The 22,532-nt window shown below is 42.8% G+C and overlaps 3 protein-coding genes across 5 annotated transcripts in view; all 3 read right to left on the reverse strand.

The window, feature by feature from the left end:
* The window catches only part of LOC120740345 (signal-induced proliferation-associated 1-like protein 1), a 37,557-nt gene extending 24,454 nt beyond the window's left edge, over window positions 1–13,103 (reverse strand). The window contains exon 1 of one of the 2 annotated variants that reach the window (XM_040042645.1): window positions 12,775–13,103. The gene's annotated coding sequence lies outside the window, so the exon portion shown is untranslated. Of the gene's footprint in view, window positions 1–560; window positions 3,675–12,774 lie in introns of those variants that run through there. The other variant, XM_040042646.1, reaches the window with a different exon arrangement.
* Window positions 13,104–14,508: 1,405 nt separating this feature from the next.
* On the reverse strand, window positions 14,509–16,166 carry gpx2 (glutathione peroxidase 2). Its single transcript, XM_040042656.1, has 2 exons — window positions 15,546–16,166; window positions 14,509–15,237 (listed from the first exon to the last, which is right to left on the reverse strand). Exons 1-2 carry the CDS (start codon window positions 15,912–15,914, stop codon window positions 14,884–14,886), a joined length of 723 nt encoding a protein of 240 aa, XP_039898590.1. The 5' UTR covers window positions 15,915–16,166; the 3' UTR covers window positions 14,509–14,883.
* A 126-nt stretch (window positions 16,167–16,292) lies between these two features.
* Window positions 16,293–22,420, reverse strand: LOC120740351 (ras-related protein Rab-15-like). 2 transcript variants are annotated; one of them, XM_040042657.1, is made up of 7 exons: window positions 21,667–22,420; window positions 19,140–19,200; window positions 18,993–19,053; window positions 18,837–18,914; window positions 18,578–18,667; window positions 17,294–17,359; window positions 16,293–17,210 (listed from the first exon to the last, which is right to left on the reverse strand). In XM_040042657.1, exons 1-7 carry the CDS (start codon window positions 21,788–21,790, stop codon window positions 17,055–17,057), a joined length of 636 nt encoding a protein of 211 aa, XP_039898591.1. In that variant the 5' UTR covers window positions 21,791–22,420; the 3' UTR covers window positions 16,293–17,054. The 2 variants fall into 2 exon arrangements, with proteins under 2 accessions (XP_039898591.1, XP_039898592.1); XM_040042658.1 differs by lacking the exon at window positions 17,294–17,359.
* Between the last annotated feature and the right edge of the window lie 112 nt (window positions 22,421–22,532).

A 22,532-nucleotide genomic window follows, 5' to 3' on the forward strand; every position in this document is an offset into this window, starting at 1 on the left:
AACTCATCTACAACTGGCCACAATGTCATGCACCAGTCAGAAAGAGACTGATGTAATAATAGTCAAGCCAGACTCCTACACAGCATTTCTTTTCATGTAGGGCGTGTAAGTGAGTGAGGGGTGAACTGAGGTAGCCGCTGAACTTCCAGATGCACAGGACGTAGCAGAGCAACTTCACTAGTTCCTTCTCTCTGTTTGACTCTCCCTGTCTTTCTCTCTGCCCTTCCCCACCTCTCCCTGCTGCCTCCTCCTGTTCACAGATCTGGCTGAGAACCAGGCACGAACCTGCCCGTCCATCTGATTGAGCAAACCTGAGAACCTGACACCTTCAGGGGAAAACAAGGCAGGCATGCTGGCAGACAAACAACACTAGCATCATCCAACTGCGAGCAAAGATCCTGGAATTCCACCAATTTCAGTGGAGGAAGTGATGAACATCTGTGTGCATGGAGGGGAAGAAGTCGGGCATGTTTAGGCAATGCTGTCTGCCCAAGAGTTATAAAACACCTTTTAAAAAAAAAAAAAAAAAAAAAAAGCTTGTCTTCTATTCTTGCAGTTACCTTAGACTGAAAGCTTTGGTCTAGGTTGTACCCGCTCTGGGTGAAGTGGAGTGCCACACTGAGAACTGGGCCGATGTGTAGTTGGAGGACTTGAAAACCCAGTGGCAGTGTATCGACATTCATCACATCCATTGTCCTGTAGTGCGCCGTTGTGCTAACGCTCCTCTGCCTTAACGCTGGGCCCCCCTCGCTATCACTGCAGCACAGTTCAGTGAGTAATGGGCAGCGCTAACCGCTGGCAAAGTGAATTTCACTCACGGCCGTACACGAGACGACAGTTCTGGAGGAGAGCCAGAACACATTCATTGCCATTATCTCCAGCAGGGCGTCCTCGTTCCTTCCTCTCCTCTTATACAGAAAGCACTTCAGCAGGGTTTCACGTGGGAGACACAGCAGAATAAACAGACACTTGAAACACTTTACATAGTTTATAGTTAGCAACAGTAAACCCATTCCTATATCCAATTATCTGGGTGGGCCCCAAGTTCTGACAATGAAAGCCTTTGTCCAACTCCTACAGTGACACTTTTAAAAAAACAAAAAACCCAAAGCTAATTGCACAGCTAAGTGCTTAGGTGGTCTACTTATCTAGACTAAAGAAGAATTACTACCGCTTCTGTTTAACACCTGATGATAATCTGTCAAAGAAAATTGTCTTAAATAGGTTCATAGTTGATTTGAATTATGCTATGCTATAACATTATGTACAGTCATTTAATTTATAAAGACAATGGTTTAGAGCCTCATATTTGACTGAGACAGTTTAGATATAATCCCATCATCTTTTACAGATTGTGGCTTAGAAAGAGCAGTGGAGAAGAAGCAGTGTGCTGCTGCCTGAAGAGGAATGTAAAAAATTCTAATGAGGTGGCCGCCTAGCTGCTGAACTGCAGCAGTTCGGAGCTGGGTTTTAAAAGTGGAAGTCTGCTCAAGGCTGTACTTTCCCTCTCCTTGCCCTTCCTCCCTGCCTGCCTACAACCCTAGGACTCCATTAGAGACAGGGAGCTACTGATGCACATAGACAGGTACATGCAGAGACAAAGACCCGAGCACACACACACGTGCACACACATTCATGCACAGCAAAACCTAGAAAATAAGACAGCAACATCTACACAACAACAGAGATTGTGCTTATGAGAACAATCCCTGGGAACTGATGACTGATGGATACCCGTTTCTGAAGCTAAACCACTTGTTGTTTAATCATAAACAGCACTTTTGTGTCTCGCACCGGTCCGCTGAGATGTTATTTCTGGAAAACCTGTCTCAAACCAAAAATATCTTTTCTTTGAAATTTCATGTTTGACATGCAAATTATGGTCTCTTTATGATCTCCGTGCAGAAACTACTCGGACTGCCCAGAATAAAAAGATCACCCTATGCACAATTCAACTTTCCAAAGATACCTCTTAACAAAAATAAACAATAAAATGTAAAATGTCTGTGAAAATAAAGAGGCTGGCCAAATATAATCTTTTTTAAATGCTTCTGTTGTCACTGGAAATCTTTATTGCCATTTCTTCTCAAACTGTACACTGCAGACACTGTTCCCAGGTGGAAGCTGGTGAGGGATTTTATTCTTGTTGCCTAGCGATGTGAGGATGTTGCAATGAGCATGTAATTTACACGGATGCTCTGACTAGCCTGCTGTTCATTTCCTGGTGAATAACCTGTTCTCTCACTACAGATCTGTGTTGCTTGTGGACTTTTACGGAGGTGTATGCTGAATTAATACAATTATTTTATCCAAGTATAAGCGTTTAAGACTGGCCAGCACCGCAGTCTTGGATAAGCACCGAAAATCATGGTCAAATAATTAATTCAGCAAAGTAGTGAACAACTTTGTACATCCATTTCTGTGAACAATTTCTTCTTCTTTTTCAACACAGCAACAAGGGTTAACAATTTTTCTACCTCGGTACCAAGAGGCATCTTTGGAGTCTCCATTTCTGGGCACAGTTTACGTGCATTCACTTTCTCAGTTTCTCCATCGGAAGCATGAACGCTTTGGAAAAAGCTTGGCTCTAAAACAAAGAGATTCTCTGTGTGTGGCACCGGCACTATGTCGATATAGTGCCATGAAGATAACTGCAGGAAACCTTGGTACAACTGGTGGCATGTTGCCAGTAGCTGATGATAAAGACCAAAGAGCACTGTCACCTGACTCTCACCTGGTGGTACTCATTAAGCACAGTCAAACTGGCACTATCATTTGAGCTGTTTTTCCTGAGTAGCCACCAAACACAAGTTGGCCCACAGTAAGCGTGTCCACAGCAGTTCTGCCCTTTGGGGCCCTTATATGGCTTTTCTATGGGTAAGCCCACAGAAAACCCATATGGTACCCTTATAGGTTGGTTGCCATGTCCCATAGGAATTTTGCTTTTTGGGGCACCTTAGAGGGAAATCTGTGAGCATCCCACAGTGACTTTGCCCACAGAAAACCCATACGAGGTACATGTAGGGTTGCCCACATGGGGCCCATAGCAGTTTTGCCCTTTTGAGTCTCCATGAGGGTTGGCCCATGCAGGTCAATAGGCCATTCTTAATAAATGAAAAAGGGAGAAAAAAGACTGAGGTATACCAAATTACAAAAGAACTGGACTGAAAATCAATGATAACAGGTCTTATGAAGTGATAAATCCACAACATGTTTAGTTCAAACTGGTGTCAAGAAGTAAAGAGATCAAGAAACCTCTCTTGACAGAGGTTCTGTCATGGTTTGGGGCTGTACTTCAACCAGTGCTGTTGGTGATTTTTCCAAAATTGATAGAGTTATGAACACAAAAAAGTATAATCAGAAGTTGATCCTCCATGCAATAGGATGGATTGGTAATGGCTTCCTTTTTCAGCACGGCAATGATTCCAAACACGCTGTCATCCCTGGATAGAAAAACATACAACAGACCACCCTCAGTCATGGACAGGCCTCCCCAGAGCCTGGAGATAAAATTGAGGTTACTGTACTCTAAAAATCCTAGAAATGTGGTTTCGAGCCAGATGCTTACTCTGAATAACACTTTTAGGAATCTTGGAGTCATTTTTGATGTCATTCAATATGCATTTTGAACAAATATGTAGGACTGCTTTTTTCCATTTGTGCAATATCTCCAAAATTAGAAATATCCTGTCTCAGAGTGACGCTGAAAAACTAGTTCATGTATTTATTACTTCCAGGCTGGACGACTGTAATTCATTATTATCAGGATGTCCTAAAAACTCACTGAAAAGCCTTCAGTTGATCAAAACATGCTGCAGCAAGAGTCCTGACAGGGACTAGACAGAGAGAGCAGATTTCTCCTATATTGGCTTCCTGGTAAATGCAGAATTGAATTTTAAATCCTGCGCCTCACATACAAGGTCTTGAATAATCAGGCCCCATCTTATCTTATAGGACCTTATTACCCCATTAGAGGTCTTCACTCTCAGACTGCAGGCTTACTTGTGGTTCCCAGAGTATTTAAAAGTAGAATGGGAGGCAGAGCCTTCAACTTCCAGGCCCCTCTTCTGTGGAATCACTCTACTCTTAAGATTAGTCTTAAAACTTCCCTTTTTGATAAAGCATATAGTTATGGCTGGATCAGGTGACCCTGAATCCTCTCTTAGTTCTGCTGCAATACGTCCAGGCTGCTGGGGGATTCCCACGATGCAGTGTTTCTTCTTCAGCCACCGTTTTCACTCACCATGTGTTTATACACTTCTCTGCATTTACTTGCTTGTTATTATTCATCTCTGGTTCTCTTCCACAGCATGTCTTTTGTCCTGTCTTCATCCACTTACCCCCAACCGGTTGCGACAGATGGCCACCTATCCCCGAACCTGGTTCTGCTGGAGATTTCTTCCTGTTAAAAAGGAGTTTTTTCTTCCCACTGCCTCCAAAGAGCGTGCTCATATGATTGTTGGGGGTTTTCTCTGTCTTCTTTACTGTATATCACTGTAGGGTCTTTACCTTAGGATAAAAAGCACCTTGAGGCAACTGTTGTTGTGATGAGGTGCGATATAAACACATATTTTCATATTATTGAACCCAAACTTTTATTTATAGCTATATCTATATAAGGCAGACATAGATGTCTATATAGAGCTAGCATCTATCTGTACATAATGAGTACTTTGGACACAGTCTGAACATCAGAAAAGTCAGCCTGCTGAAAGTCATACCAACTCTAATGTAAGACCCTTTAAAAAAGGAAGGAAAAAAAAACAGCTTGAGAAATGTAATTTGTCTGCCCTGCACCACACAGGAAATCTATTTAGAACCATTTCTAAAACAGTCTACCTCTCATCAACTATTCTGTCATTTCCTGCAGGTGAACAATATCTGCAATTTATGTGGGAAAGTTTCCCTGCAACGTCCTGAGAGAGAAAGCTTCAGTATTCTCGACCAACTCATCTTTCAGCTTCTGCTTTTACAGACAACGACCAAAAGAAAATGAAAGGCAGTTCCTGTTGTTGTTCTAATGCATTTGAATTTAACCGCAGTTTTACTTCTATTATAAAAGAAAACCTCAACTTTCCACACTGAACTGAAAAAAGAAACTGACCTGAGCAACGGGGCCAACAATGCAAAGAGAGCATTTCCCAGCAGCGGGCCTTGTTAAACACGGCTGTGACGACTGGGAGGTGTTTCTAGGGCTAGTCTGTTTACTTTATTCACCCTACAAAAGGTAAATTCCCTCTCTTAATATCTGAAGAGCAGTGAACCTATTTGTTACCAAACAAATACTCCCAGCTCAGCATGGGTCTGGCACGCTCCACTCTATGTGCTCATGTATATGTGCTGGGATGAAGCAGTTTCATCAATTGAGGATTAAAATAGAAGGATGGGAGGGCGAAGCTGCGGCATAATTAACAGTGTTGATGCAAGGAGGAGGGTTGAGAGAAGAATCTGTGGGCTTGCTGTCTATAATTGAGCCCCTTCACATGCTAAAAGACGGGGGATGGGACTCAGCCAGGGGTCCCAGCAAACACTTCCAAGCCTGCTATTACTTCATTCTTGGATCACAGGCACTTGTGAGCAAAGCAAATCAGAGTAAGCCCTTAGTGCTTCTCACAGTAACGTGCACAGATTAATTTTGACTGTTCCACTGGAGCAGCGTCTCTTCATCGTCATTTGCAGCACAGCAGTGGAGCTGTATGAAAGTTTGAACTGGGATAAATACCGGGGGTCATGAGATGTCAATCAAAATGTTAAGTAGATCATGGTTTTCTGATTGAACATCACTGGACGCCCCAGGCTGGGGGCACCCAGTGGTCATATACACACTGCATGCCAGGAAACTCATGTCCTAGCTGTCCAAATACCAATAGAGTAATCAATAATATTCCTGAAAATCAACACACTTGGAAACAGAAAACACGTGAGCTACACACAGTTGTTGTTAGAAATCCAGTTTATGGCCACATTGTTCCAATTGGAAACAAACCAATCAATGTTAAAATTTTAGCCCTATGAGTTCGAGCTTAGGGCTCTCAGGATGTTGGCCAATCAGTTGGATCACATTGCTCTGTCATATGGGGTAAAAGGAGCAGCATAACCTACAAAGCACCTCCAGTGCACCTGCATAATCCTTGGCTTCTCTATTGTCTTGTGTCTGTGAGCTTCCAGATCAAATTGCATCAATGTGCTTGGACCCTGTTGTACTTCCTTGTAAGTCCATCCATTCACTTTCTTAACCACTTATCCAGCTACAGCCACGGGATCTGGAGCCCATCCCAGCTGACAATGAGAGAGAGGCAGCGTCAACCAAACACAGTTTGCCAGACCGCCACCAGACTGACACAGACTTACAACCACCCACATCCACGCTTAAAGCCAATTTAGAATCACTAATTAACCTTTGGACTGTGGGAGGAAACCAGAGCACCCGGGGAAAGTCCACAGAGTCCAAGGACACCATGCAAATGTCCCGGAGAAAGTGTATAAGTCTGTATAAGTTCTATATTTACTGCTGCATAAAATGCAAAAAAGTTCAACTGTATTCATGAGCAAGACCAGTGGTTTGGAATGCAGGAAGGGTCAAGAGAAAGCATTTACATCTTTGCATACAACCGTGGATTAGCAGCAAGGTCAGCTAACGGCAACCTGTCACATTTTTACAGCTGAGGTGTTGATATGACAGATGCCTGCAATGTTTGGAAGTCATCCACTGCCCTGTCCTCTGCCTGATTGCACAGGTAGCAAACAAGCTGAATCACAGAGAGATGTGAAAAAGGAATCCTGATAAGATCGCCCTTACCACAGTAAAGTAAAGCGCATTTATTTATCACAAAGGCAGAAAACAATCATAGCATGGATAATGCAACAGCAACCTTGTATCTATTGCTGGAACAGACACTAACTCAACATTCGGATGCACTGAATCAGTTAGGAAAAAAGAATGAAAGCAGTGTGACACAGTCACAGCAGATACTCCAAGGGGCTGAACTCGCATTTATAGAATTATGTAGATTCATTTTAAATGGTTTGTCTGGGCATGTTGTAGCAAAGTGCTGTTAAAAGAAGCGGCGCAGTTCTTACAGTGTGATTAAGCAGGTTGGGGGAGGCTGGGACCTTGCTGAGCCAACTTGAGAAACATGACCTCCACAGCAACAGCAGAACTGACCACGGCCTATTTAAAAAGCCCACAGAGAATGTAATCTAATCTACCATAAGTTGCTCTGTGCATCCTCTTCAGTTAATTTCCCTCAGTCAAACTGATCTTTCAATCGATCAACAGCTGTTTAGCCCCTAAGCATGCCTCTGCAGCAATAAGGAAATGCACATAAACTCATTCAATTACACAAATTGATGACTGGGATGTATTGCAGCAGTACGGATTTTACCACAGACAAACATATGACGGACACAATGGGACCTTTAGCTGAGAGAGCAGTGGGTAAAAAGGAAAATACAGCCAGTCATCCTGGAGTGCCAAAGTCAAGGTGAAGGCTTGATTAATAGCCCCTTACACCGGTATCTCCTCTGAGGCCACCGCTAGTGCACAAGATGTCCACAGTTTTATAATTAGCCCTTTTAAGTTGAAAAATAAGGATTAGTTCTTGCCAGATAAGCATTTTACTAAGGTAACGGCAATGTGATGCAGTCAGTACAAAGGACATGGGTACTTCAGTACAACACAGAGACGGCAACAAAGGAAGACCTTCTTGTTGTTACTCTCACGGGAAAGCTCAGGGGATTCTCTGGGATGTCTCTCAAGAAGCCTTGCTGACTGTGCTGTCCCCTCAACGCCCTCACAGCTTGCAGGGCAGTCTAATTTCCGAACTGAAGGCAGGTATGCTTCAGTAATCAGGAGGTCAGAAATGGCAGGTAGCTTCTTGATGCACAGTTGAGCAGCTGTGAGGCTCGATGAGGACTCAAATTTCAACAACAGCAACAGCAGCAGCGTGGCAAACTTATACATGTAAACTGTTTCCAGTCATTGATTTGGGCACGTGTCCAGTGCACGGCCCAGTGCACTTCCAGTCCAATTACAGTCAGGCCACAAAGTTAATCAATTCATACAGTCATTTGGACTACGATAAGTCAGCTAGTGTTGCATAACAGTGGTGCCCTGCTAAATCACACTCTGCCAAAAGAAAAAGAAAAAAAAATCACAGTGCAAACCTGCACAGCATGCTGCTCCTGCTGCTGGCTTGTACTGCACCACATTAATGGCACACTCCAGCCAGCCCTGCAACTGGAGTTTGAACCTATTATTGAGCCAGTCTTATGCAAACCACATTTAACTACAAACAACAGCTCAGGGAGGAGGGTTTCTAATGCTTTTGTTCCCCCTGGTGCCGAAATGTACAACCCCCCCAAATAAATAAATAAATACAAGTAAATTAACATCTGCTTTGCTAATCACACAGTGTCAGGCACTTGTCCCAGTAATTGTTCTGTTTTGATTTTGGTGTACTGATGAAGACTGAAGCTTTGTGTGAGCCCCTCATTTGCACCTTTCACTATGTTTTTCTAGCTCCTGCTGGGCATTTGAACACATTTAGCCTTCTAGGATCTTTTGAAAGTGAGGCAGAAGTTGGACATTTAGGACACACCAAACTAAAAATTTGTCCAGTTGTATGTGTTCGCTTTGTCAATAGCAAACAAGCCACTTCTGACTTCTTCCTTATCAGTATTCTACTCGAGTGTATGTACCGTGTAAACACAAGCAAAGCAACGACTTCACCTTACCTCCTCCCAGTGCCGATAAAGACAACTGCTGAACTAAGCACCAGAGCCATTGAGGGACTGAAAGAAGTGGCCAGCGTAAGGTGACATATTCAACTTCAAGAATGTCTATCAAACATAGCACATGCCCAGCTTTCAGTTTCAGCTGAATTCTTTGAGTTGCAAAGCTAGCCTGGCCGGGTATCCAGGAATACATCAATGAAATACACAGGAAACAGGCAGTGAGAGAGGAAAGGCTGGGAAAGCAGCCATGTTTGTTATTAACCAGCTCTATCTGGCCTTTGCACCTGGAGCAACATGGAAAAAAACTATGGCCTATTTTATCAGAGAGCATACTATTGCACCCCGGTTAGACTATTTACAACATATATTTATAGAGAGAGAGACAGAGAGAAACTTACAGTATTTGCTCATTATAAAATTGAGTGAGGTACTAAAAAAAAACTATTACAAGACAAGTGAGTAGGACATTCTCCTGCACACTTCAGTCAGTCCACTTGAGGCTATTTATCTAAAAAGTCATCTGAACCTTACAGACTGAGCCTTTGGTCCACAGTGGTCTCATTCTTCCCTCTCAAACAAGAGCAAAACAGGGACTCACAGAGTGGAAAGAGATTCCCTGGTTCCAAAGGCAAAGGATGTGGAATTTTGGAACCATATGAGAAGAGGGGAATTTCGGTACAGGAAACAAAGCACAACACGGACTACAGCTGGTGTTGTTAAATAGCGTTCTGGGGCAAACCTTACGCAGCGTTTTGTTGTGCCAGCATTCCAGTTTTACTACACGTCACATGGTAAAAGGCTCCTGAACATAATAATACAATCGTAAACATGAACAAGAATGAGGATAAGCTGATCAGACCTGTCTACGTATTGAGATCTGTTCTGAGATCAGCCGTGGCAGAGCCCTCGCACATTCCTGCCTGCTTCTCAGATTTCGGTCCACAGGAGGGGGGACAACGGCAGAACCTCTGCGGTTTTTGTACGTGGAATTATTTTCCAAAGCTGCCCGCATAGTCTCTGTATGAGGCTCGGGCCTGCAGCTCTGCTTGATGTTTGGATTCTTCACTGAGTCGGAGTTCTGTAATCCATTCCAGAGAGAGTGTGCAGGCCAAAAAGAGACAGTGTAGCAACTGGCAGACATGTCGAGACAATACCAAGCACGTCGCTGCTGTGTGGCAGCGGGGATAGCCTGCAGCAACACATCATCATCAGAATCCCTAGTTTTCATTATGGAACATTTCACTTTTTTTAAGTGGTTGTTTACCAATCCTTCTTCTTATTTTTTAAAAACGTTCTCATCTCTGTCCCACGTCAGACTATTTTCAGCTTGTGTGCGAGGTTCGATGGGAGCAGAAAAGGGGAATTACACAGCGTCTGATCTCGGCATGACTGTGGGTTTTGGTTTGGGTTTGAGAGTTGGAAGCAGGATGACAGAAACCAGAGAGGTCTCTTTAGTTTATGAATGCAGTGTATATTGTGACAGACCACCAAACGGAGACCAAACCCTTCAGTCAAGGTCAGAGCCCAGCCAGCTTGCAACACCTTCCACCTGTCCCACCGCTCAGCCTCCCAGGGTCGGCGATCTCCCACACCAATAATCACAGTGCGTCCAAACCGCTGCACATTTTTGCGAGGTCAGAAACTTTGCGTCAGGTGGGATGGAGAAGGGAGTGATTTCCTCTTTGTCTGGACCCATTTACTGTGTGACAGAGCTCTGAAAGGGGATTACATCATCACTATTGTGGCTTCCGAGCCCTCTGCTTTCCTCCGCCGGGTGGTATAAAGTGGACCGTCCCATCCAGACAAAGACAGAGCATTCCAACAGTTTAGCAAGCAGGAAATTCAGACCCACAGTCACACCTCATTAAAGTCAAACTCATCAACCTCTCAGTCACCAGCAAAAAAAAAAGAAAAAAAGACACTCACTCTGAAGAATCATCAGAGGCCATGTTACCATCAGGTCATTTGACTTCTGACTATGAGCTGACTAATACCAGTCAGACACTTCACTGGTAAAAACTGAGGAAGCTTCCCCTTTCATTTCTTTTTTTTTTTGTCAAATCTGTTACAAAAGCTTCTGTCAAAATCCAGGAAAAAGTGACTCATGTAGGAGGGGGAAAAATCTGCCTTGTAACTGACATTGACCACATTGGTACACCACTTTTTATCCAGGGATGCATCTCAAGGTCTGTTTATTTTGCTGTCCAGTGAGAGGTGTGTGCGGGGGCGTCACAGTCTCAGAAATGACTTTGTGACGGTAAGAGTCACCACACCACAATGAATAGAGTTCAGTCAGTATCGACTTTAAGAGCGCTGATGCACTTTGAACCTGAGCATTAATGAAAAAATAATAATAATACTAACCTCATCTTTCTTTGTATAATATAAACAGTTAATTTAAGCATGTTATGAAGACCACTTAGCATATCTGCAGCGCATACATTCCAGAGTAACAAATTATAAATCAGCACAATGCTTCTCTTGTTGTTCCCTTTTATCTTTGCTCAAACTATTCCCTCCGAGCCAATGCACAGGAGACGATGATAACATAAGCTCAATTTAGCAACAGGAAGCATCCTTGTGTGAACGTGCGGGCACGTTATAGAAAAGACCCTACTACGAATGAAGAACACCAACAATTGTTGTGCGAGAGATGCAACACAAAGTGAAAATAGCAACACTGTCCTCCAGTAATAAAACAAGGGGAGGACTACGTATGCTGATAAGGAACGTGAGAAGCAGAGACTCTGCTAAACAAGCAGAGTTATCTATTCTGAAAGTAGTCTCATCCAAATCTTTGGGCAGATCTTATCAACTGAACTAGCCTCTCATCCCCAAATGAACCGTTACAGGCCCACACAGTGAAAGAAATAAAACAGAGCAAGTATTTTTTCCCCATCCAACAAGATAATTTTCATCATCTATAATAAAAATAACAATAGAAAAAAGCAAGAAGCAATCCAATGTATTTGCAGAAGGCAAAAAAGGGACAAAACTGAGAGTAACTAAGCAGTAAAAGTGGAAGTGAAGCTGTATGATCAGTCATGCCAGCCACAGTGGGTCAGCTAAGCTTATCAAGAAAGCTAAAAATCCCAGATCCTTGCCCAAAACCAAACTACAAAGTTCCCCCTTTTTCACCTGACTCAAGTTGTCCAACTGCAATAAACAGTGCTTCTGTAACACACGCTCACACACCATGATTCAGTTATGAGCAGCCACCCCTCTATTGTATTTAATTCCCTACCTGCTTACTTGTAACAGTTTCACTGTAGTTGGTATTTTGTAAAATATGGCCCCCTCTGGACACAACGCTGCCCTGTGAAAGTAAACTCTGAAAGGTTAAGGTCTGTTTGTTTCTGTCAAAACAAAACTCCCAGCCCTTCATTACCAGATCTTTCCTATTCACACGCGCTGCTGCCACCACTGCACTGGTGTGCATGCACTCTGTATTCCAAAACAGCCTATGTGAGCACAGTTGGACACAGAGGCTGGAGTGCACTCCACACATCCACATCAGGCAGAAATAAACTGATAATCTCATCAAGAATGGCACTGGATACTCAGCGTGGAGGGAGGGGGGCATGACTTGCAGAGAGCCCTGGTGGCCTAATCTATACAAGCAGATGCTGAGCCAGGGCAGGCTGTAAACAAATCTCTCAAGACAGATGTGGCAATCACCTGGTGCCTGACAAGCCTTCTCGTGTGGCAACAACGCGGGATACGCCACCTCGGAATTTTTTTTCCGGGTGGTGACAGACGTATATCCTCCAGTATGCAACGGTGTGGCTTGAACGATGCCACCTGTGAATCGCAGAGAACAATGCCCTTGACATACACGGCGACGCAGCGGATATGTTTTGACAGCCACCCTGATAGCCTCACCACGCCAGCCCCATTAGTTCTAATAACAATAATAACACTAACACTGCGCACTGGCTTTCCCGCTGCACCTTCACACAGCACGAGGATGTGCTTTGTCCTCCTCACACAGATGTTGGGTGCAGGCACCCCCGCGCATGACTTCGTAACGCCACTCACCTTTTCTCATAGTGGTTGTCACACAACACGAAGCAGTCTTGCTTTTCTTTCCTCTCCCCCCTTTTGTTTCAACTCGTAACAAGGTGCTCCAAGTCCGAGACACAAACTACGCAGCAGCTCTGTTGGCTGCCCTCGCGGGGGGGACACACACACAAAAAAAACGTGCTGGCTCCGGTTCAGACCGAGGACGGCCCGACGTCTTCCTCTGAACGGCAACTTGGAAGTTTGATAGAAAGTTACGGCTTTGCCTCGCTGCGGTATGCAGCTGCTGGAGGGATGAGATCATTCAGGCAGCCTCCCCTCTCCCTCTCTCTCCCTCTCCCTCTCTTTTCTGCCCCGGAGTCTCGCGAGAAGGCTTAGCGGGGGGAAAAGCAAACGTTGCCGTGGCAACAGTGCTCACCTGTAGTGAGTGGATGGTCAGAGGGGAAACGAAGAAGTCTCACTCTGCTTCAAGTGACCCCAGGTTAAAAAGTACGCAGTTTATTCAATAGCAGATGAAACTTGTCATGTTTTAGCCCAAAGCTCTTTAAGCTCGCTCCAGTCACACCGCTCGTGCATGTTTACTGCTGCGGAGTTTAATGTGAAACAGACAGTTAAGGCCATTAGGTTTGACCTTTGAACCATTATCTAAATCGACTTCAGTTTCAATTGTTTCAAATCATCAGTCAAATCTGATTGGTTAAACAAAAAGCCCTTTTGAGTTTATGACGTATCCACGTTGCAAACTGTGTATTGCGACCTACAGCCCACTGTTGCGGGGTCAGTGTGCAATTTTAAAAGCATTTCATTGAATTGGAAAGCTATAGGAGTCCATATTTTTCTTAGTGTGTTCAGAGCTTTTACTAAAGCTGTCTTTAAACGAACTTTTAGAGTCGGAAGCGAATTGATGGATGGATGGAGGGGAGAGTGAGTCACCTGTTGAAAATAACTGATCTTTGGTGATATTTTTCTGCAAGCTGTGAGTAGATGGGAGCAGTGTAGAGGGTTTAAGGAGAGGCCCCTTGCGCTGCTCCTCTTGCTTCTCCCCAACGGGCGTGAAGCTTTTCCTTGCAGTCACACTGAGGGAAATCAAATGCCCTGGCGCATCACGACAGCATGGATATGTAAATATAATATGCAACGAGACTAAGTATTACTACAATAACCACAGCCACTATAAGTGGAAGTAAAACCCGTGAAAAGTATCACTTTAGTGTTTCTAAATGTACCCACCTGCCATGAGGTCACCGTGTGGCATGTTGTGCTGACGTAGATGTCAGCATATGTGCACAAAGCCCTGCGCGAACCTGCAAAGCAGGCCTTGCAAACAGTGCAGACTTTGCATAAAAAGCTAAAGCTGCATGGCAGGTCATAACACAGGTAACGAGGTCACTGTTTACCCTACATGGATGACTTTGGGTTTGTCTTAAGGTGTCACTGTAGTGATAAAGCATTCATGTAGCTGCATGGTTTCAGCATGTTTTTACTTTAAAAATGTAGGTCTGGAAAATTAGTGTGGGAGGCTCTGAGATAATTTTAAAAAGGGATTCATCGGGCAAGAGGATGCATAATTAGAAGATTGCGCTGTGAATTATTTGAAAGGCTGTTTCAAATAATTCCACATCCTCCCCACTGTATTTAAAGCTTCATTATTATGCCTACTCCAGCTCTATTTTGGTCGTGCTTACATCAGTGGAGCGCATCTTTATGTTTATATATGGTCCAATTAAAAATCACACCTCAGTGGGAGACGAATTTGGTTTGAAGGTTTTATTCCAGTGCAAACATTATGTGTGTGTGATGAATGTTAATTCACGAGAGAAGTTTAGGATTAAATCAGCAGCACCATCTGCTGGACGAACAGGAAAAGAACAAGAAACAAAAGGATGTGATAAAAAAAACAACAACATCAAAGTGATCATTTGCCTCATGCATAATGTACATATGTGTAAACTTTTAACTACACTGTTCATTCATCCACAACTGTTAAGCACTTATAAGGCCTCCGATGATATTCCCTTATTCTGTTTTAGAACATCACCCTCATTTAATAAGACTCAACGGTGTGGAGGACAGCATGACAGCTTTGAGAGTTATGGATGAGAAGTCATTAAGAGATGGAGGCTATTCTTAGGTCTTAGTTAATCTTAGCAGTCTTTGAATGTCAGGCTCTATGTCAATGGTGGGGAATTTTTTGCTGTATCGCTTAAAGGGTTCTCCCTCTGGCCCAATGAGGAATTTCTCAAAGTTCCAGGAGATATCCGTCCTGCTGATGGGGCTCCAAACCAGAAATTTGGGGTCCTGAATGAGAGAATTTGGGTCGTCATCGGGATAGGGGAGTTTGTCTTTCAGATAGGCAAAAACTGGGTGGGTATTTGTTCCATTGACGTCACACTTCTCGAAGATGGTAAAGATGGGCTTGAAGCCTCCGCCTGGACGCACGTGCTGCAGTGAATTCAGGATTTCACCATTGGTGCAGTTCTCCTGCAGAGCACAAGCATTCATTGGTTTCACTATGATAGCGAAGATGATTAAAATCCTACTTCAGTATCAAACCATCAGTACCAGATACAGTTTGCACACTATTAAATGATGCAATTCCTGTAACTTGCTTTAGGAAAGAGGAAATACACTAATGCCAATAATACAAGTCAGACTTTAACTCAAACCAGACCCAGGTAGGATTGGGAAAAGGAAAATGTCTGTGACAACAACAATAACACAGAACTGGTACATTAAGTAATAAATTTTAGAGGTTTTTAAGTGACTTCAAACTCTGCTGCTGAACTCACCTGATAGCCAAACTGATTGCAAGGAAAACCCAGGACCACCAGCCGATGGGGGTACTTGCTCTGCAGCTGGTTGAGCTCGCTGAAGTCCCGGGTGGTGGTTCCTCAGAGCGAGGCCACATTCTCTATGAGGACCACCCGTCCTCTGAAGACGTTGAAGTCCACCGAGTCTCCCTCCAGCGTGGTGGCCCTCAGGTCGTAGAAAGTCTTCGCGATGAACGTCATCTCGTCCTCTGGTTCTGCCACAGTGGAGGCAGAGGGGATCTCGAGCTGCCTGTATCCAAGCGCTTGGTCACCTGATTCATTTAGGGCAGAAAGTTGCCTTTGACAAGGATCAAATGGCCCTGCGGGAAAGTGATCTCCATCTGCCATCCTATACTCTGAAGAAGTCCGAAATAGATTAACGTAACTGTAATTGTCTTCTTATCAGGATTTTTAAAGTTTTATCAAGTAAACTGACTTTCTTGAAGTGAATGTAATTATATTCTCAAAGAGTGTTTTAGGGATAAAACTTGCACGTACTTCCTACTTTACGGCATCTCTGTAACATGTATCAGTTTTCTCTGTCATCAAAAATTTAACATGATCCCCGTCTTTCACAGAGGGTGATTAAAAATGAATGAATCTGTCTGAACTCTTTCAGGACTTGACTCCTTGCATTCTAATGTAATGACTCAGCAAGGTCCCGACACATCTCATTAGCTTTAATATGAAAACTTTAATTTATTAACCCGTACAGTGGCTTTGATATTTTTTTTGTAACAACCTGCACGTATCATTTAAAAAAAATTACATACAAGTGGCAACTTGGCAGAGCCTGAGTACATTACTTCAAAGAGCGGTAACACTCCTTTAGCACACAATGCCAATCACATTTGTAACGCAAATGCACACATTTGTGATGATAATGCATGAGCAAGCATTCAAGGTCTTCGAACATGGCACGACAGAGTCTCCGTCAAAGGAGGATAGTGAATTATGTAAATAACTCCACCCCTGCTGGGTTTGAATTTCGAGGTGTAAATAATTCAGCTCCGTCCTCCGGCTTCTTCGTCATTGCCTCCATCCTCTTCCTCCGCCCTCCTCAAATAAATGATTGTTGATTTGAATCCACAATTCACCTACAGCACCAACCAAATTATTCAATTTTAAAAAAAATATTAACAAAATATGAAGAACAAGTGACGAAGCAGCTGCTCGGTGCAAACCTGTATTTTAAAGGAAGAAATTGTGGGTATGGATAGTTTTATTACACAAAACCGTGTTCTCCAGGAACCTCAGCAGCTTTAAGATTCAGCGATCATGGAACAAAACTGGCCCTCTGCTGGTAGCTGCTTCTAAATGCATTTAACACAGTGTGATAAAAAAAAAAAAAACTTACAAAAAGTGAAACCCATTCATTAAACCCCTGGGCCAACAAGTCACCGCATCCACAAAGAGGGCAGAGGGGGACCGAATCAAGTCAGACCGCCTTCAACTATAAGCTGTGGCACCATGATGGCCATCTTGTTTCTAACAGGCGCAGCTCCTCTGAGGAAGGTGAGGGACTGTGCTCTCTTTGTCTTCCTCCAGACCTGCCTTATCCAGATAGCTGTCCAGAGATCCCAACAGGTTGTCCACGTCCCTCTTGTGAGCCTGTAGCACGAGTTCTGTCAGACGTTCGAATGACTGGAGGAAGAAGGAAGAAAGAAAACAAAAGAATGCGGCGGGGAATTACCCAGAAAAAAAATGTTGCCAAGAAAACCCACTACCTCACTGATGTTGATATTCTTGGAGGCACTGGTTTCAAAGAACTCCATCCCATAGGATCCTGCTAACTACAGACAATTGAAGCGCATATATTTAGAAATAATAAAACTATTTTAAACCTTTTTTCTCCAAAACTATATAAATATAATTTAAAAAAATCAATTAAATGCAAAGGCGACACTCTGGCACAATAATACTGATTAAACAGCACAGGGTGTCAACAGTGTGAAGATTTATACATATTATGCACTTGCATGGATGTAGGTGTATCCTTCAGGCTTTGCTGTGTGCTGTGTTAATATTATAACATGCAGTAAGAGGTTTATAAAAAGTTTATCTTATTTAGCGATATGATTTTTAAAAAGATTTCACTAAATGTTTTAAACGTGGGAGGAAGCGTTTGTCTGTCTCAGCCTAACCAGTTGAACAGTATTCTATTTTAAGAGACATGCTGGTATCAGCCATTAGTGTTTGGAAGCTGACTTTGATAGTAGTGCCTCTAAAAGCCTTTTCTCCCTGAAATAAGTTATGCCAGAACCATATTGCATATTTTCTCAATAAAAGTTCTTCTCAAATATGCAAAAGTGTTTTTTTAAAACCTCAAAAATAAAGTCAACTTTATTCCCAACATGAGAGCAGCGACTGAGTCTAGTATAACTGAATATTTTGTAGTATTTAGTATCTAGATGGTCCTGGTCTGTGTGAAGAGCTCGGAGGAACGTTCATTCTGATGAATGACATGTGGCTGTAATTCATCGTCTAATTTAACAGGGTCAGAAAGAGTTCATATTGGTGTTTCTACAACATGAACAACTACTCATCACACACAAGATCTGTACAACCGTCCGGATTTTATTTGGGAGTGTTTTCAAGTCTTCACCGTGTCTTTGTGGTAAAAAGGCCTGAGGCTGTCTGAGCAATAGAAACAACTAAGAGCCTGCCAGCACAGAGATAGTTGTGCGCACACTTCTCGAATCGAGCTGCCAAGTTGCCCGACAGACAGGTTGAATTTGTATGCAGTGTGTGGATTGTTTATGTAGACTGTGTTTCGAGCTGATCTGGCAGCTTAAGTGACATTTATGAAACACACAAAGCTTTCCAGTGCAGGTATTACAGTAATCATCATCAAGTTTAAGTTTAATGGAAGAAACTGGAGGCCACCAGGAGACTGACTTACAATATGGGACTAATGTATATTATGATGTTGAGCACTTAAAACACAATCTCCAAATTAAAATCAATAATATACTAATTAAAGCACAGCGGAAAATAAGGCTCAATCAAACCTTGGTTCCTTGGTTCTTTGACACTTCCCTCTTGAGTGAATCATCACATTTGTTTCCTACCAATATGGTCTCCATTTTTTGGGTAGTATACTAGAAGAAAACAACAAAAACTGAAGTCAAGCACAGGGATAGTGGACTTCATCATCCTGTCAGTCACTCTAAGCCACTGATTGTTTAGCAAGCAGCTAAAGTTCAGTCAGCCAGAACACAAATACTGGACAGCTGTGAAGGGCAGCGAACAGAGTGCTTATTGCCTTACTTCATCCACATCACTGACCCACTTGGCTATGTGCTTAAAGGACAGCTTGTCTGTGACGTCGTAGACAAAGATGACACCCTGCATAAAAAGTGGAAAGAGGACTAAGGAATCAAAGCTGCGTTACAGAAATCTAAGTTTACTCTTGGCTGCTCATACTTGCGCCCTCCTGTAGTACTGTTTGGTGATGGTCTGATAGCGCTCCTGACCAGCTGTGTCCCTGCATGGAGGACCAAACACATATCAGCAAAAGGGAATCACCCATGGCAGCAAGTGTGAATGCAATGAAAGAAAAATGTCACTTACCATATCTGTACTCGCACCTTGGTTCCATCTACCTCCAGTGTTTTCATCTTAAAATCAATTCCTGACCAAAACAAAGAAAACGCAAATACAGATGTAAGCTGGGATGCAACCTCCAAAAATACAATCACAAACTGCCAACAAATGTCCCTGAGGTTCATTGAGGATTCCTCGGAGATACCGTTATCTAAACAGGTGTAAACGACACTGAGGGATTTCTGTGCTAGGAGACAGAATAAAGGTTTGCAACGTAACTTTGCTGGTTTCTATTCAACTAGTTCTTTTAATCTACTTCTTATTTAGTTTTCATCATGCTAGCAAAGCCAAAATCCACTCAAAGACAAACATGAATTTCTGATCCTACACTATGTACAGTCATGTTAAAGACTCTCTGCAGTCCTGTGAGGAAGTGTACTCAGATGTACTTAACTGATCATCAACAAGTGTCATCACATCTATAAAGCCAGAAGTTATGAAAGGTTTGCTGATCTGTCGCATATCCCAGAAGTGGATATGACAGTAAGTTTAACCCGAGTTCAGTGGCAGAAAATGGCAAAAAAAAAAAAAAAAAAAACAAAACCAACCCTGGAGCTACATCTCAGACCCTACATGCCTAAATTAGCATACGTCCTAGGGCCAGTTTAGAATCACCAATTTGCCAGCCATGCATGTCTTTGGACTGTGGGGGGCGGAGGCAAAGAACCTGGAAGGAACCCATGCAGGAACAGAGAGACCAACCAGCCATTGGCTTTGAACACAGGACATTCTTGCTGTAAGAGGCAGCAAGAACCCAGATCGTACTAACCATCACACCTCCAATGTCTTTTGGACAAACCAGACCAAGGTGGAGATGTTTGGCCATGATGCACAGCACTACATTTGGCAAGAAACAAACACAGCATATCAGCACGAACCCCTCATACCATCTGTCATGCACGGTGGTGGAGGGGTGATGATTTGGGCTTGTTTTACCTGGGCACCTTGCAGTCATTAAGTCGACCATGAACTCCTCTGTATACCAAAGTATTCTGGAGTCGCATGAGGTTATTGGCCCGCCAACTAAAGCATGACCGAAATTAGCAAATTCAATAGTTTCTGTTATAGTCCAATGTGCCAATAAGCCATGACACTACAACTATGACGACTATACTACTGTCGATATATCTTGCAAGAAAAGATTAATGAAAAGACTGAAGAGATCCTTTCATTTGGCTCCTGTGATGGATATTTATAAGATTTTTTAACACTAGTGGCATGACTGAAGTTAGAATAGGAAAGAAGTAGAGCAGGAAAAAAAGGAAACGTGTGATTCTGATCAATTGGACAACTTGGAATCTGTTCTCTGTTTCCTTCCATATTTGGCTCTGTTACATTTAACATTAAACCCTGAACAGTTTTTGTTTTTTCTTTCCGTTACGCTGCCACCACACTTTGTGGAATCAATAAACTCTGTGTAATCCAATCCCAACATTGTGCTCATAAAAAAGTTTTCTGTCAGGCATTTCATATGATCATTGACCATAAATACCTTTCTGTTGGCGATGCAGCTTCCTAGCCCAGTTTGAGTGAAATGAAGAGGTGCTACTGAATCTGAAAATGCACCTACTTTACATAACAATCAAATCCCGATCTTACCGTTTTCAGTGTCTGTGAATGAGCTCCTCCTGTAGCCCGTTTCTGTCTCGCCTTAAGGATGGCTTTCCTCTTTTTGCAATTGTTCACTTTTATCATGTAAGAATCTGCGTTTATGTAATATATGCAAAGCTGTCCATTCATCCTGCATATCAGTATCCTTTTGTTCCAGCGCTTCTCTCACTGCCTGATGCAGATCTAAAGGCACGGCTGGTGATTTTCTTTTAGCAATGATTTCATCATCAGACACTATTCCAAATATCCAAATCCCATGTAAAGCCTTTCCACTCTGCATTTTCTGGTGAGACTTGACCCTGATTATGCTCCACAGTCTAACAGGTAAAGAGGGTAAACAGGGCCTACCACATTTTGTTCCAACTCATTAGTATGTGACACAATCAGGAAAAGTGGCAGTACTGATATGAAGCACTAATGGCCTCATCAATCTGCAAGTTCCAATCAAGGGGGAAAAGATATAAGATAGCATATCAAATAATTTGAGAGCAGAAGAAATAATCGTCTCCCTTCCCATTTCCAGTACGCTCGTGACAGAGACGTACTTTATCAGACCTCTTCTACGTGTCTAACCTTTAATTAAGCAAAAACATTCCATCTTATACTTTCATTGTGCTTTAGCGTGGGCAACAGAAAGCCTTCTAGGCAAACTTTCCCATGTGAGGCTGTTTGAACTTGAGGCCCTTTAATCCTATAAGTAGGCCCACTTTTATATTCTGAACAAATGTGAAAGCTAAAATAAAATGCGCTGAATGTTAAAACCCTGCATCTACATTCATCCAGAGAAAAGAATTTCCCGGTGTTTAACTGGTTCAACCTGTGGAAAAAAAAACTGATATGAGTTTTGGAGAAAGCTTCACTGAAAACCTGTTGGATGGCTTACCGATGGTGGAAATGTGTGTAGTGTCAAAGTCACTTTCCGTGAACCGGCGCAACATGCAAGTCTTCCCAACCCCCGAGTCTCCGAGCATGAGCAGCCGGAACAAGAAGTCGTACTGTTTAGCCATGACCCAAAACTAAGCGATGATGAAAAAACATGCCTGTCTGATGCGGCGCTTGAAACTGGCTGCTTGTCCTCTGCTTGGGTGATGCGTTCAAGGCCCCTCGGAAACTTTCATGCTGAACTCAAAGAGCGCCACTTGATGCACTTTACAAAGTCAGATGTCTTGGAACGTTTTTCGAACATTTTTGTGGTTCGTCGTGTGCTTTACTATCACCTTCAAATATTTCAGTAGTACTTCACCATCCTACATGTCGTTCTTGGTTACGCCTGCAATTTCCTACGGCACTGGAAAGCAGCACACAACCTGCGTCTTTGAACGTTGTTTCCTGTAGAGGGAGCGTCAGGACACATCACACTGGCCCAAGTCTAAATTCAATATTTAAACAATGATTGATGTCATTTTATGTCGCAAATAAAAGTGTATATGTTCCTCGATGCTCATATTTTCTACTTTATCTCTAAATATGAGTGAAAAGACAAACACATATATCTCCGTGTGTAGCCAATCCAGTCCTTGTGATCTAGGAACATTTAAAGGTTTATTTCTACCAAAGTTTCAACAAATCCTTCTTATCATTTACCTTAATTCCATCAGCAAATTCTGATTCTCAAATCCTATTAAACCTGCCAGATTATTGAATTAACTGGCTCTTTAACTAAACCTGCATTTAACACCAAAAAAAGGATGCTGTTGGGGATGCCTAATGTGCAAAAATCAGGCTATTTTTTTTTTTTACACTAAAAAC

The sequence above is a fragment of the Simochromis diagramma genome, unplaced genomic scaffold (assembly GCF_900408965.1).
Source record: "Simochromis diagramma unplaced genomic scaffold, fSimDia1.1 OVJJ01000304.1, whole genome shotgun sequence".
NCBI lineage: Eukaryota > Metazoa > Chordata > Actinopteri > Cichliformes > Cichlidae > Simochromis > Simochromis diagramma.